Source organism: Aquarana catesbeiana, linkage group LG01 (genome assembly GCF_042186555.1).
Source record: "Aquarana catesbeiana isolate 2022-GZ linkage group LG01, ASM4218655v1, whole genome shotgun sequence".
Lineage (NCBI taxonomy): Eukaryota > Metazoa > Chordata > Amphibia > Anura > Ranidae > Aquarana > Aquarana catesbeiana.
The window spans coordinates 86,682,455-86,699,379 of record NC_133324.1 but is presented as its reverse complement, the minus strand read 5'-3'; the positions used below and the strand labels follow the sequence as shown (position 1 = coordinate 86,699,379).

Sequence of the window (16,925 nt, the reverse complement as noted above, 5' to 3'; positions counted from 1 at the left end):
TTTCAAGACTCTGTGTTTACCCAAGCAAAAATATGGCCACTAGATTTTTGCTGTTGCCTATTGCTGTTTGAATTTAGAGCCCTTTATTATTCATTGGTACCTATCAGGATATAAATATGGGAGCCTGCCGTTAGTAGCTTGTCTTTTGAAGGTATTAGCCCTCGGACAGTCTCCCATATTCATCCTTCACTAGTTGGTAAACTCTTGCGTCATAGCTGGCAAGTGTCTTCCTTTCTGCAGAATATTTCTGCCCAGTTTGCTTCCTGTTTCATCCCCTCTTCCTCATGTTTGTAGGGAATGTCTTGCCAGGTAAGTGGCAGCGCACACATTACACAACCATTTCTTCCAGGTGCAGAAAATGACCAAGAAAACTGCTTGAAGCTTAAGCTTTGAAAAACAATTCAGCATTGACAGCCCTTGCATTTCTTTCCTGACAGATTTATTTTTAATCATGCAATATTAAACGTTTCACTTTACACATTGGACACAGCTTTTTAAAACCTCTCTAAATCATTTTTAACATTACATGGGCCTCAACCCGCCCCAAGTGTCCGAAGTACAGAATGTGCACATTGCGTCTGCTTGTGTCAGAGATACTAGTTTGGAAAAATACTTCCTCTAACTGTGTGCCTACCTTCAATGTTTTCATGGTTAAAAGCATTTTCATCAAATAGAGAAATTTCCTCAATCCTCTTCTTTTTTTTTTTTTTTTTTTTTCCTGCAGATCGATAGCAGCGTCTCCCCACTAGTTATAGAATCTGTTCTTCAGGAGCTTAAAGGTCTATTGGAATTTCTGGATAGAAACTCACAATTTGCTGTAGGCTCCCTAGGCAACCCAAGGTAAGATGCAAGAGGTGTTGAATGTATGTATTGGCAAAGTCAGAAAAGTTGTATTGTAAGAAACTAAAAATTACACTTTTTAAAGCTTTGGAACTCCGGTGAACATCCAGCAGAGGCTGGTTGGCCTTGGCCGTCACGATATGGGTAGCTCACAGCAAGTCCAGCAGGAGCTGCAAAGGAAATACCACAGTAAGTAATATATATGTTAAATGCTTTTGGGTCAGCATTGTTTAAAGGTGTCTAATAATACAGCAAACTGTAGGAGGGACGGGCAGCATTAGGGTCCTTTAGGCTCTTTCGCATTGTTATTGTGCTAACAGGCAGGGCCAGGAAGAGGGGGAACGTGCCCCAGGTGCAGTGTTGAGGAGGGCCAGTGTTGACTGGGAGCTTTGGCCTTCTCCTGCATCTTACTAACAGGCACGGGAGTTGCCCTCATGTTTCTGCTGCCAGCTTCTGTGCCTGCCAGCCCATTCACAACCTGTAGCACAGAGCTAAGTTGGCTTTTGAGCACTTCCACGTCTCTGTGGTACAGGCCTGATGGGTATAGTGTGTATATATACACGTGTGTGTGTGTGTGTGTGTGTGTGTGTGTGTGTGTGTGTTGAACCACATTGTTATCACTATTACTTTTAAAACACTTGGAATTTTTTTTTTTTTTATGTAGTCTATATCATTTTGTGTTTTTTATACAGCAGCTAGAGCTTATTTTATCAGCATGGGATCACAGACTTTTTATAGTTTTTTTTTTTTTTTTTTTTTTTTTTTTTTAACTTGCCTTTGAAATGAAATGAAGGAGTCTTGTGTTGCTAGTGAATACAATTTATTCTTTATAAGTGTGCTAGTCTGCACTCCTGTCCCTGCACTAATCCGTAGTGGGGGAAGACTGCCTACCTTCATCTCTCCCCTTGTCATGTGACATATCACAGGACCAGAGAGGGGAAGAAGGAGAAGCTGCATTCCTTCCCAGAAGGCGCTGTGCTGAGACTGAGGTGTGAGCCCACATAAGGGGAGGGGTTGCAGTTTCTCATCTTTGCCATGGGCACTGTTTGTCAGTATGTTGCCTGTTAGCAGTGCTGGGGTGAGGTCAAACACTTGCAGAGTTAAAAGTGCCATGAAATGCTCCTTCACTGTCTGACCTAGAGCTTTCTTTGCTCTGAGTGCAGTAGTTGTTGACTTAACCACATGAGTTTTTTTTTTTTTTTCAGGCGAAGCCCAGCTTGCAGAAAAGATCTCTCTCCAGGGGATCCACCAGTTGGTCAGGAAGACATGTCAAGCCTTAGCACTTTGGAAACTGCTCTGTGAACATCAGTTCAACTATATAGCAGCAGAGCTACAGAAGGTTAGTCATGATCTCTAAAGATACCCTACAGGGGGGTGATCGTTGTCTCCATAGGACAATATATTGCTTTTTTTGTTTCGGGTTTCGATATGCTGGCTTCACACCTCTGCATTACTGTAGTGAACATGATCTAGCTGGGCATGGTACCACACCATGCATGCAGTAGTGCCATTTATTTTAAATGGTATCCCATTGTACTTAAGTGGCAGGCTTGCGTTACAGCTCATTGTAATATACTACTGAGCAATGTAATGCTTTGCATTGCCAAAATGGGGTCCTGTTTGAGGTGCCTTGGCAGCCCATTCCAAATAAATAGGCTGCCTTTGTCTAACTGATGTTAACGTGTGTGGTAACACGGCACAACACAGCACACCTAAAGGGGCCTTTAGTCAGTGGATTGTTATGCGGTTTGTTTTATAAAGCCCTGTATACCTACTTTGTAAGATGCCATAACTAACCTTCTTTTCATATGCCAGGAGCTACAAGAGCAGCTGAAGATCACCACCTTTAAAGATCTTGTAATCAGAGACAAGGAATTAATAGGCGCTCTTATTGCTTCACTAATCAACTGTTACATCCGGGACAATGCAGCCGTGGATGGAATCAGTTCTCACCTGCAAGAAGTGTGCCCTATGCTGTACAGCCCTGATGATGCCGTATGCTCCAAGGTACAAGATCAGTAAATCCAACTTTACAGAGATGAACACATTTAGTATGATTTACTAATGGCGCTGAGGATCTTTAGTCAATAATTTGAGTGAAGATTTTGTTCAATTTTGCTGTTATGTGAAAAGCAAATACCTGTTTTTTTATTTAATCCAGGTTTTTAAAGTGAATCTGCAATTTGAGCAACTATTCTCAACTCCTTTAGTAAATCAGCCTCAACAAATGCTGTAAGAAGTGTTTTACTGTGTGCTCAACCCTGAGTTAATGCAGCATTTAACTAAACATCACTTGCTGTTGCATTCTATTTATGTGACTTCTTTTCTTTTCCTTTTTTAACTACTTTGTGTATACTTCCTTTTAGTGGCTGACTACATATAATTAAAGAAACGCAATATGTACAGTACTGGCACTTAGGTCTTAATCGACCTATAGACAGAAGTCCCAGGTAGTCCATCTGTTTAGTCCATCATAAAAGGGATTAAGTCTTGAATGTTCACACCACCATGCAGCTCTCCCAATCAGCGGGAACTGTGGAAACGCAAACAGGAAGAAGAGCGCACAGGCTCTGATGCAAAACCTTTTATTCAATAAAAATGAGTGAGTGTGTGTGTGTGTGTGTGTGTGTGTGTATGTGTATATAAATATATATGTATGGATATGTGTGTGTATGTATATATAATATATATTACACACAATTCACTCACTAACACAAGTAGATTACGAGGGCTGACAGAGTGTGCAGCTTGTTGGCGGCTGCGCACTGTCATGTACATCTGATCTCCTGGAGTACATCCTGCGAGCCCACTGCAGGAAGCTTCATGCTGAGGGATGTCTATCTGTGGATTGTAATGCTCGAATCTACTTACGTTTTGTGAGTGCATTGTTTTTATATACATCATTTTTATTGAATAAAAGGTTTTGCACCAGAGCCTCTGTGCTCTTCTTCCTGTTTGTGTTTACATATAATTAAAGCATTCAGCATCATTATTTAAAAAATCAGTATGTCACTATTTAGCAATACTAATCTGAAAAATGCGTACTGAATATGTTGTATAATGGACAAATATTTCTATTGTCATATACATTGACAATTAATAGTTTTATCTTTTCAGCGCATAGTTATGTACATTCAGTTATCCACATTTACTTAAAAGCAAAAGTTTTAGTTACTCTTTTTAATTTTCTTGATGGAATTTACATGTTGTCTTCATCAAATAATCATTGCTTTATTTGTTTTACACATCAGGCAAATGAGCTTTTGCAAAGGTCCCGCCAGGCACAAAACAAATATGACAAAGAGCGGATGCTGCGAGAGTCATTACGGGAATACCAGAAGATAAGTCAACAGGTTGATTTGGTGAATGTCTGCATCCAGTATAGGCAAGGTATAGTTTCTCTTAAGCATACAAACATTGACTATTGGGTGTTAAAATTGGTCTGCGTTAGTTTGCCTAGACCTAGTGAATGAAAATACTGAATCGGCTTTTCTCAGAATCCTGTCAAAATGCTAACTACATGTATGTTTCTTTTATCAAGAGGTTTGTGTTGCATACATTTGCAAATTCTCTTGAAGCCACAGGTACCTTTTTATTCAAGGAATTGCCAATCTGTCACATACATACATGTCACATACATGCACACCCTATACATAGCAAGTAGGAATGCACTGATACCTGATTTAAGAGCAAGTACGAGTACCAATACTTGTGTTCAAGTACTCACCTATACCAAGTACCAATACCGCACGGTGCCATTTGAGCCCATACAAAATGAACGGGCTCAAATCACACTGCAAAGAATCACATGTGAATTAAACAAGGATGCAGTGCGATTCTTGTCCCAATCCCTTGCGGTTTCCTGCACCGCTTCTGTGTGAACCCAGACTGACGTCACTATGACCAGCCTGGGTTCACACCAGAGCGGTGTGTGGTAAACTGCATGGGATTCAGACAGGAGTCACACCACATTCCTGTTCAAACCTCAGATGCGATTCTTTGTACAAGTACTCGGGCAAATGCTTAGTATCGGCACCGATACTGGTATCTGTGCAACCATAATAGCAAGGTTGGAGGTAGGGGATATGTTTGGCTGTGTGGAGATAACAGGGGAATGCAGGTGATCATCGGGTTGGTGTTGTCCCAGCCCTCACGCCCCATATTTTCTCACACCTCTCCCAATACATGCTGTCAATACTACTGAGCGTTGAGGCACAGTCCACTGCTACCTACCTTGACCCCCACTCACTGATCTGATGTAGACATCACCTGGAAAACCTCATTCAGGCATGGCTTGTAACAATGTAGTCCTCCTAGGAGTGTAGCGATGTGGCAGTCACTAATACCGATCGGGTATCTGTAACAAAGAACGGTTGCAACTATGTATGTGTGCAGTAGTAGTGCCGTTTTGGGTATGGTAGGGTAGACCCACGCACAGAGACTTCACTTCTTTACTGTGCATTTTGATGTCGCTACATTAATACATGAAAATGTGCTTTCCTCACTTTGCACAGACAGATGCACTATTTCAGTAATCTAGGCATACTAATGCCAATGTAGGAGATGCTGTTCATCTTACAGTACCTCTGCTGTCAATAAAAGAAGGAAAATCAGGCTTTGTTTCTCTTTTTCAGTGCGTTTCTATGAGGGCGTTGTGGAGCTCGGTCTTACTGCTGCTGAGAAGAAAGATCCCCAGGGTCTTGGGCTGCACTTCCACAAGAATGGAGAGCCAGAAGAGGATGCAGCTGGTTTACAAGCCTATCAAGAAAGGTGTCTATTGTGACCAATAGCTGCGAGTTGTTTAAAGCGGAGAGCGTACACCAGTAGGACAGCATGTTTAGCCTGTTTTTTAGTAGGACAAATTCACTTGTAGTTAAAGCGAAACTAAACCCACCTATTCTATACAGCCAAGGAAGCTGCCATTTAAGCCTCTTCCATCTGTAGTTGCACATGGTAAACTGAGCTGCACGTGCAGCTCTGTTTCCATCCCGGCACTCTATCTTTGTGCTGGGATGACTGCACATGCGCAGGGGTGACGTCATGCTGCGCCAGACAGTCAAGCAGGTCGAAGACCAGCACCCAGAAGAAGCAGGGGAGAAGATTCTGTCAAGGGACTTAACAGACGTTGGACCAACGATGGACTGTTGGAACTAAAGTAAGTATTTTTACCGTTGGCCCCGCTTTAAGTTGTATTTTAAGTAAATCCCCAACCTCCTGAGTGCAGCCTGCCTGGTAAAAAAAAAAACTTGCCTGCCTCCCTCTTTTCATGAGTTCTTCACTGTGTTTCCTTGCCTTAACCGCTTGCCGACCAGCCACCATCATTATACTGCGGCAGGTCGGCACGATCCCGCAAAGCGTCGTAACTGTACATCGGCTCGCAGGATCGGGATAGCAGGCACTGCGTGGGTGCTGATGTTCGTGGCCGACAGTCGCGATGACCGCCGGCCATGAGCGATCGCGACCACGGGAGGCAGAACAGGGACGTGTGTGTAAACACACACGTCCCTGTTCTGTGAGGAAAGACAGATCGTGTGTTCCTAATGGCTAGGAACCACGATCTGTCATTTCCTCTAGGTCAGTCCCCTCCCCCTACAGTTAGAAAAACACACAGGGGACACAGTTAACCCCTTGATCGCTCCCCTAGTGTTAACCCCTTCCCTGCCAGTGAAATTTTTACAGTAATCAGTGCATTTTTATAGCACTGATCGCTGTATAAATGCCAGTGGTCCCAAAAATGTGTCAAGTGTCCGCCATAATGTCACAGTCCCAATTAAAAATCGCAGATCACCGCCATTACTAGTAAAAAAAAATAAATAAATAATAAAAATGCTATAAATCTATCCTCTATTTTGTAGACGCTATAACTTTTGCGTAAACTAATCAATATATGCTTATTGTGATTATTTTTTTTTTTTACCAAAAATATGTAGAATACATATCGCCCCAAACTAAGAAAAAAATAGCTTTTTTTAAAAAAAATGGGGATATTTATTATAGCAAAAAGTAAAAAATTTTGTGTGGTTTTTTTTTTTTTTTTTTTTTTTTTTTTTTTTCAAAATTGTTGCTTTTTTTTGTTTATAGCGCAAAAAATAAAAAACGCAGAGGTGATCAAATACCACCGAAAGAAAGCTCTATTTGTGGGAAAAAAAGGGTGTCAATTTTGTTTGGGTACAGCGTCGCACGACCGTGCAATTGTCAGTTAAAAGCGAAGCAGTGCCCAATCGCAAAAAATGGCCCGGTCATTCAGCAGCCAAATCTTCCCGGGCTGAAGTGGTTAAACTGCACAGCCTTTATGATGACGCAGTGATGACATTAGTGGGTTTGAAGGCATATGATGAAAACGGGCTTCATTTAAAAATTTGTTAGCATGTTGATGAAGGGAGTGAGGTTAAACCAAAGAAGGCAACCACTTTAAATATAAATTCACAATAAAACCTATTGATCCTTTGTCACACCGTCATGAAACTGTTACTAAAAGCTTTGTTATTTTAATATTAAAAAATCATGTTATACTTACCTGCTCTGTGCAGTTGTATTGCACAGAGCTGCCCCGAACCACCTCCTCGGGTCCCCCGCCAGCACTGTCCACTCCTCTTCTTCAGTGTCTGCCCCCCATGAGCCAATCAGGAGAGCATGTGGGGCAGGGCCGAGGCCCCCGTCTCTGTATCTTGTTGATGCATAGAGCAAGCACTCACCAGTGCTCCCATAGCAAGTGGCTTGCTGTTGAGGGGCACTGGTCAAGGGGCAGGAGCCAGGAGGGCCAGCGGAGGACCCGAGAAGAAGAGGATCGGGGCTGCTCTGTGCAAAGCCATTGCACAGAGCAGGTACGTATGACATGTTTGTTATTTAAAAAGCAAACAAAAAAAAAACTGAACCTTTTTAATACCATTTTATTTGTTGGGGGTTTAGGAACACCATTTATTTGTACCGCGCCCCTACTTTCTATATACTTTATCCTTATATTGGTAGCATTTGAGAAGAGAACTTTTATAATATTTTATTATACTGTCTTGGGTTTCTCTTGATAACCAGAACATTTGTTTGTTTTTTCTACAGATTAAACTGCTACAAGTGTATCACAGACACACTTCAAGAACTGGTGAACCAGAGTAAAGCAGCGCCCCAGTCTCCCAGTGTACCCAAAAAGCCGGGTCCTCCTGTGCTGTCTTCAGATCCCAACATGCTCAGTAACGAGGAGGCTGGACTTCACGTAAGACATCCTTGTGTAGTTCACTCTCTGTGGATTATACATATACCTGATTATCATTCAGTACTCTGTACACAGCTTTTCAGTGTGGGCTAGTTACTCTTGGCTGCCAGAGCCACCAAGTACAGTGCAAAGCAGCCCAATAGACCTATTATAATACAGGTCCTAGTGAGATGTTTTGCAGTGCACTCAACAAAACAGCCAATGGTAGCATAATGGAGGCTTGTCCTGCACATCCTCTTTAACAGCAAATTACACAAGCCCTTAGATTTTAGTGTGTGTGTGTGTACATCTTTTTAACCACTGCCAATTTTTATATTTTTCACACAGGTTAAAATACGCATTTGTTTTTGCTAGAAAATTATTTTTAACCACCAAAATATTATATTTTCTGAAAACAGAAGCCCTGGAAAATACAATGGCTGGTGCAATTTTTTTTATGTCACACAATATTTGCGCAGCTGTCTATCATATGCAGATGTTCAGGAAAAAATACACTTAAATGAATTTTGGTGCGCACACACAAACGCAATATAATACCCAATATTTTGGTAAAATATTAAAGATGTTGCATCAATTAAATACATAACAAATATGTCAAGATTTAAAACTGCGCATGCCTGTGAAATGGCGAAAAACTGTGGCGCTTTACAGGTTATCGGTATAGAACAGGCATGTCCAAATCACGGCCCGCGTTCTGGTTTCGGACGGCCCGCCTGGTAATTTTTGACATGTATATCTTTTGTGGCCCCCAAAGAATCCCTGAGTGCCGGGGACCACAAAATATATATATGCTGGCTTCCTTCGAGGGGGCGGAACAAGTGCCGTACATACAGGAGTATTTCCTGTTTACATGGCGGCCTCTGTAAAAGGAAGTCCTTCTCCTGCGCTGCCATTGGATGACTGTTCTGTCCATCATGGGAGGCGAGATTTTCAATTAAAGAGTCCGCCGATGAAACGGGAATTTCTCATGTATGTTGGCGCTTGTCCCCTCCAAGGCTGCAGATGGGCGTGAATCAGGCTGCACTGATGGCGATTGGGGGGGTGCTGCATTCAGGACAATGGGGGGTGCTGCATTCAGGACAATGGGGGGTGCTGCATTCAGGACAATGGGGGCTGCTGCATTCAGGACAATGGGGGCTGCTGCATTCAGGACAATGGGGGCTGCTGCATTCAGGACAATGGGGGCTGCTGCATTCAGGACAATGGGGGCTGCTGCATTCAGGACAATGGGAGGTGCTGCATTCAGGGCACTTGTGAGGCTGCAGATGGGCACTGACCCTTATTTTGCTTCACAGTTCTTTATTTAAAATGTAATATTTTTTCCTGAAAATTCCCTCTTAAAGTGAAGGTGCATGTTATAAGCCGATAAATACGGTATATCCAAATAACAAGCCCAAGCTCATCTCTTCACCACACACAGCCACAAAGGCAAGAGAATTCTTGTTGGGCAGTGTATTAGTGCTCGGCCAAACACACTTAGAATGAATTTTAATGGTTCAAAGAATGTCAGGCAAAATGGTCGGCCCTCATGCATGTTCACTTCATCAAATCTGGCCCTCTTTGAAAAAAGTTTGGACACCCCTGGTGTAGAAGTAATTGATTTATGGCCCTATATTTATTGCTCTCACTCTGATGTTTGTGGCGATACCACACACGTGGTGAAATCTCCGTCTACGTCAGCGAGCCGGACCTATGCATGTGTTTGCATTTGTGTGTATTTATGGAGGAACAGGGTGCTTTTAATTTTTAAAATTTTATTTAAATGTAGTATTTTTGCTTTTATTTAACTTTTATTACGATTACAAGTGGGCTATCAAGCTGATATGTGATAGCTTTGGTCAGTGACCGATCCTCTTTATGAAGACATGAGGGGTCTGATAAATGTCTTCCTTGCCCTCGAAAGCAAGAAATGAAGCGCAGATCATGCTTGGTTAGCTGTAGCCAGTAAGTTCTAAAACGGAAGAGACTAAATCATTGTCGCTTCTGGGTTCATTCATCACAGAGGAGATTGGGCACAGATACTCCTCCATTTCCTCTGTGGGAAGCTGTCCCAACAGCTTACTGTGGTCCTTGGCTCTCCTGTTCCCGGATGGCTGAAAGGGGGGAGGGTGTCCCTTCCCCACACTGTAAAAGTGGTTGTCTGTAAAGGTGTTAAACAGCTGATCACAGGCTGAAAAAAATGGCTGTAGCTGCAGCCATGATCTTGTAATAACCACCTGTTGACAGGACATTTTATATATGCGAGTCGGTCAGCAAGTGGTTAAGCAGAGGTTCAGTGTTGAAATATTTTGTATCCAGTAATCTAAAATCACAAGATGTATAACCTTCTTTCATTTTAGTTTGAACAAATGCTGAAATTGGCTCAACGCTCAACAGACGAACTCTTCAACATTGCTCTGTTTAATTGGCTGATACAGGCAGATCTAACAGACAAACTGCTCGAGGTGAGCATATCTTTTGTCTAACCATTTTTCTTTCCTGCACATATTTTGGAGTATGTTTTTCTGTGTGAACCTCATCTTGTGTAAATATCAGACGTTTTTCTGATTGTTATGTTCTACAGCTAAACTCTCCATTTTTGGAGCCTCATCTTGTGCGCATGGCCAAGCTTGATCAAAACAAAGTGCGCTATATGGATCTTCAGTGGAGATACTATGAGAAGAACCGTAATTTCAGCAGTGCAGCAAGAGTTGTGGCCAAGCTGGCTGACATGCCCAGGTAGACCTTGCTATATCCAAGTTCAAATTCCTGTCCTGCTTCTTCTTCTTTTGTTGCCCTTTGTCAAAGCATATCAGAAAACCTCTGTTAATAGTACTCCTTGTTACATGTTTAACATCTGTATGTCAAGTTTCCTCATGCAGCACAGCTTTGTCTTTGTGTTTTTATCTCTTCTACAGTTAAAGCGATAGTCTTAAAAGAATACTGAGTAGATGTTTGCACGTGTATTGTGTTGGGTGTAGGCAAAGTGGCCAGCGGAGAAGCTAGAAAGGTTTTCTAGAGCGATATTCCTAATGTCATGGAGGTACTGATGATAAATGCCCAGAGCTGAAACCCATCTGGAAAATAGCCTAGTTTACTTTGCAGCTAAAAGTGATTGTAAAGGAAATTAAAAAAAAAATAACAACAAACCTCTCTATACTTGCCTGCTCTGTGCAATGGAATTGCATAGAGTGTCCCGAACCTCTTCGCCAGCTCTCCTGGCTCCTCTCTGTCCAGTGCCCCATTGGAAAGCTGCTTCCCATGGGGGGCACTCGTGCGTGCTCGCTCCTGAGCCCGCTGCTGCGTCCATTGGCACAGACCACGAGACTTGAGCTCTGCTCCCTCGTCACTGGTTTTGATTGACAGCATTAGGTGCCAATGGCTCCCAGTGCCCCAGCAAAGCCAGTAAAACACGGAAGTGAGAGGAGAGAAGAACTGCAGACCTGCACAGCGCTGTATTGAATGACGGCTCAGGTAAGTAAAATGAGGGGGAGGGGCCAAAACTGATGTCTAAACATTTTTTAGCTTAAAGTGGTTGTTAAGCCACTAACATGTATACACCATCAGCACTGCTTCCTATTGCAGTGTCCCCCTCTTTGTGTGATTCATAAAAATGAATGCTTCAAATACCTCATTTCAGAGCTGAGATTGCGATTATGACTGGCCAGCTCTCTCCTTTCCTCCTCTGACAGATGCAGCTGGAGGGGCCGAGATTCCCTTGCTGACGTCAGTCGGGAGGGGAGGAGGAGAGAGCTGGCCAGTCATGTCATCGTGATCTCGGCTCTGAAATTAGGTATTTGCAGCATTTATTTTTATAAATCACACACAGAGGGGAACACTGCAATAGGAGGCAGCGCTGATGGTGTATACAGATTAGTGTTATGCAAGCAGCAGGAGGGGGAGGGGTGGCACTGTCACGAGCAGACAGGCATCTAGGGGAGGGGGGGGGGGGACACAGGAGCGGACTGCGGATGACGGAGGCACATACACTGACTACGGGGTCAGGGCTCAGCAGCCATGATACACACACGGTAAGTTTACAGGGGAAGGGCAGGATCAGCCAGGTATTTCAGGTGTTACAGGGGGCCAAATGACAGCACAAGCACTTTGTCAAATAACATGCTTTAAACGAGCAGGATTTTTTTTTTTGGGTTAACAAACGCTTTATTGCAAGGAATGCATTAAGGTAAAAACTGTTTAAGCTTTAGAACCACTTTAAGTTTGTTAGATAGCTGTACACGATTATAGCCCACAAGACAGTGGGGAACATATGTTGGGTACCAATGCCAAAATCTTTTTTTTTTTTTTTTTCTCATTTTAGTTTAGTATACTGTACTGTGAATATCAACCCTGTGTTGTATTGTTGTAAAAGCATAGTTATGTTTGTCTCCTCCCAGCACAGACATTTTACTAAAGCTGAGGATTGAGTACCTGTCTAGAGCCATCCTAAGTGCCAAAAGTTCTACTGGAATGTCTTCTCTACCTGCTGATGGAGAGTTCCTGCATGAGCTGGAAGAGAAAATGGAGGTAATGTTTTTATAAATAATTTACATATGTAGGGTTTTATTATTCTATGCCAATATATAACATCAAAGTAAACCTGTCAGAACTCCCACAATCTTTCTCAGTGCAAAGGGTCACAAATTATTTGCTATTGGTAACCAGCTAGTCTACTCATTGGGGTAGATTTACTAAATTCAAAAAGGACTGTACACTTTGCAAGTGCAGTTGCACTCATTTTCCCCAGAACTTAGTGCAGGGGTCAGCAACCTTTTTCCACTTGGGGGCCGGATTCAATGTATGTAAATGCATGGAGGGCCGCATTCACCTGATAATAAATGAAGATAATAAAAATCCTAACACAGTAATAACTGTACTGTAGTTTACCTCACTTTAAGGTGCTTCACTAATACAAACCTAGTTCACCCTGAGAAAGTATGTAGCTGGGGATTCAGATTTTACTGCCACCCCCCACCCACCCCCACCCCCCTCCTCCCCCATCCTGGCACCCAAGGGTGGCTGACGCCAGCCCTGCCAGTCAGCATAGTCTGGAAATGGGGTTCCTGACCTCGGGGGTGATGGGGTTCCTGTCCCTAGGGATAATGGGGTTCCTGCCCTTGGGGGTGATGGGGGTCCCTAATAGGGTCCCCCCCTATTGCAGTGTCCTCTATACCCCTATAGCAATGTCCCCTGCACAACACCATCCCCCCCCCCCCCCCCCCCCCCCCCCCACCCCACTGTAGCATTCTCTGTCCCCTGCACAACCCCACCACTGTAGTGTCCTCTGTGTAGGTATAACTCTACCTTACACAGGTGTACAGCAAGCAGAACAGCAGAGATCGATATCACGGGGCTGGATGGGGGCAGGAACTGCTGCTGCAGTTAACTGTTCACATTAACAGGCTGGTGTTTGGTTGCTAGATCACCTGGCAACCAATCACCTGCTGTTTAATGAAAAATTAAACTCGAGTAGTTCCCGCCCCCATCCAGCCCTGTGATATTGGCCACTCACCGCTGTCCAATAAAGAGGACAGTGGCGAAAATGTACACGTGCCCTTCTATTAATCAAGGGCACTGATGGGCCAGTCATTCAGCGGTGGCTGGCTGTGTGCAGGCCGCCGACCCTTGGCTTGCTTCACTTTGTAAAGAATACCCAATCAGGTGCAAGGAAAATAAGAAAAAAATAAACATTTTTGCTTGCACATGATTGGATAATGGAAATCAGCAGAGCTTTACCACATTCACTAAGCTTTAAGGAAAATGAGTGCAAACAAACAAATTTTCCCAGCACACTTACCAGCTAGCCTGCAAACAAACCAAATTAACCCTGTCTAACTATTCACGTTAAAATCAGAGGGTTTCGTTGCATACATTTGCAAATATATGTGGAACCTGCGGTGCCCACGTCAAGGCTCCTCTGTATACTGCGGTCCCAACCCTATAGTTTTTAGAGTCTCCAAGTTGGAGCACATATAACAGTGGATAAAGTAAGGGCAGATTTGCCTGGAAAGGAGCCCACAAGGCACAGGGACACATTGGTCCCCAGCAGTAGCCCAAAGGCAACTGACGGCATCCAGTGTGTCCTCACACCAAATGAGTGCAACTGCACTGTCTATTTGCTTTAGTAAATCCACCTCAATGTGTTCACCCAGGTTACGTTGAAGTACATGAACACTGTCACGTAAGTCACTAACTAGCTTTCCGTCAGTTTGTAGTGAATGCAGACTTTCCAATTGTTGTGTTATATCTCATTCATGCATCTGATCGTTTGAGTCCTTACATATTTAGGATTTCTGTGCAAACCTCTCTAAACTGAGCATGTAGTGTTAAGATGAGGACGTGTGTCCATTATATGGATTCTTATCTAGATCTAGTAAGCATCAGGTATTGAAAAGGGGGGTTTGGTTTTGTTTTTTTGTACAATTTTCTAACTATTTATAAATCTCTGATCCCCATCCTCTTGAGATCTGGAGTAACATCACCATACCAGCAGCTTACTGGTCTAAAGATGCTCCAGGATCTCCTGCAGATCCCAAGTGTCTCATTTGTCTGAGTGTTAACATTTCTGTGTGTCTTTATGCTTTATATTAGTATTATATTACAGACTATTTGTTTGGTATCAGGTTGCTAGAATACAACTTCAGATCCAGGATACGTTAATCAGGAGATATTCAGATCATCCTTCAGTTCAAGATGCTGTGGTTCAGCTGGATTCAGGGCTTATGGATGTTACAAAGGTATGTTTTTTTTTTTTTATATATAAATAAGATGGTTGTAGTTTAGTGCTAGGTTATTGAGCTAGAGGCAGTCAATCAAAAAATCAGTTTATGATCTGTGGCTGACTTTGCATTTAGAATTGCAGGTTTGTGTCAGTTACAGGCCAAAACGCAGTATCATGCATGCAACATTCATATAACTACTTTAAGCCCTTTGCACCTAAGGGTAGAACAAACATTAAATATTAATGCCTAAAGCCCTGTACACAGGATCTGAAAATCAGACGACAGATCGTCTGTTTTTTGTTTTTTTGTTTTTTGTGGGTTTTTTTGCATGCTAGTTGAAATGGAGAGGTTACTATAGAGACAAATTCTCGTACGACAGAATAAAAAATCGGAAGTGATGTCACATGTTGTATTTTCGGACAACAACTGTACTGATTAAACAAAAATCATACGTTCAGGCATCGTACGAGAAAACGTATTGGTTGCAAAAGCTGTGCAGCAGCAGGCAGGGGCTGCACAGGAGATAACACTGGAATGGAAACAAAGTTATGTATTTGACCATGTGGTTTGCAGTGGGAGGATTAATTAAGAGAACTGAAATTCCTGAAGGTGTAGATGTCCTTTTAAAGGTCATAAACAACTAAAACGTGCAACCTTGCCTTCTTTCCAAACCTGGAACATGTATGTAGCAAATGTTCCAATACTTGGCTGGTTTGACTTAACCGCTACACGCCCGCGCTATAGCCAAATGACGGCTACAGCACGGCCCTTAATTGCATGAGCTGGCTGCGCGGCGCACTTTGTGATCACCGACTCAATAAGACTCGGCTGATCACAGATCAGAATAAGGGGACCATCCCGAGCCCTTACCACATGATCAGCTGTCAGCCAATGACAACTGATCACACAATGTAAACAAAAGAAAGGTAATCGACTTTTTTTCTGCTCGCGCTGACAGCGTGAGCAAAAAAAAAAGCCCGTCACCAGCTTGTGTCAGAGCGACAGCGGTCCCGAAGAGGGTGAGACATCACCCGAGTATCTGTGCCCACCAGTGCATAGAACTGCCACCAGTGCCGCCCAGCAGTGCCCATCAGTGCCATCTATCAGTGCAGCCTCGTCAGCGCACATCAATGAAGGAGAAAAATTACTTGTGTGCAAGATTTTATAACAAACTGTTTGGGTTTTTTTCAACATTTTTGGTCTTTTTTTCGTTTTGTTTTTTTAGCAAAACTTAAACCCAGCAGTGATTAAATACCACCAAAAGAAAGCTTTATTTGTGGGAAACCAATGATAAAAATTTCATTTGTACATTTGGTACAGTGTAGCATGATCACGCAATTGTTATTCAAAGAGTGACCGTGCTGAAAGCTTAACATTGGCCTGGACAGGAAGGGGGTTTAAGTGCCCAGTAAGCAAGTGGTTAAGGTGGTGAAGCAAGGTTTAGGATATTAACCACATCGGTACCTTCAGAAATGAGCCAACAATGGCAGCTCCGCTTTCTCTATTTTGACAGGTTCCCTATAGATTTGCCTGGAACTGTAGTGAAAAGCAGGCAGAATTGCTAAACCCTCTTAGATGCTTTTTAAATGGTACCGTTGGAATTCTACCCTTTTTACTATTTATATGACCTAATCATGTAATCTGTTAATTCTTCTTTTTTTTTTCTCTCTGTTTACATCTCCAGTTATATGGGGAATTTGCAGATCCATTCAAACTATCGGAGTGTAAGCTGGGAATCATTCACTGCGCTGGCCATTCAGATCCCATTCTGGTGCAGAATTTGTGGCAGGAAATCATAGAAAGAGGTATGAATACTGCATTCAGCTATGGAATATGTGTAGGCTGCTTTCTGATCTTTTGTCAGCATAGTTTGCAGTCGGGTGTGGAAGTGGTTTCCTTATAACTGACACAGATTTTAATGTACATTGGTCATTAAAGAATAATAGGGGCTAACTTTGCTAAACCTCCTCCTAAAAAAATACTAGATTGTTATACAGCACCTTAATCTGCAAACCTATTCTAGATCAATGACTCAAAGTATCAAAGCTATTGGGGGGTCAGGTGGACAGCCATGCATTTTTAGAAAAAGTTCAGAAATGGCAGGCTACATGTTTATTTTAGTACAGAATTCCTTTATAAAATCCTTGTGAAAGCCTGAGTATATTATAAAAGGC

The 16,925-nt window shown here is 42.7% G+C and overlaps 1 protein-coding gene across 1 annotated transcript in view; it reads left to right on the top strand.

The window, feature by feature from the left end:
• NUP155 (nucleoporin 155) overlaps positions 1-16,925 on the top strand; it is a 91,904-nt gene that overhangs the window by 60,876 nt on the left and 14,103 nt on the right. Inside the window, exons 20-31 of the mRNA XM_073621435.1 lie at positions 725-840; positions 926-1,029; positions 2,046-2,179; positions 2,656-2,847; positions 4,092-4,230; positions 5,475-5,610; positions 7,897-8,050; positions 10,390-10,494; positions 10,614-10,768; positions 12,427-12,556; positions 14,653-14,766; positions 16,436-16,556. Coding sequence (XP_073477536.1) covers positions 725-840; positions 926-1,029; positions 2,046-2,179; positions 2,656-2,847; positions 4,092-4,230; positions 5,475-5,610; positions 7,897-8,050; positions 10,390-10,494; positions 10,614-10,768; positions 12,427-12,556; positions 14,653-14,766; positions 16,436-16,556 — 1,600 coding nt within the window. The remainder of the gene's footprint in view (positions 1-724; positions 841-925; positions 1,030-2,045; positions 2,180-2,655; positions 2,848-4,091; positions 4,231-5,474; positions 5,611-7,896; positions 8,051-10,389; positions 10,495-10,613; positions 10,769-12,426; positions 12,557-14,652; positions 14,767-16,435; positions 16,557-16,925) is intronic.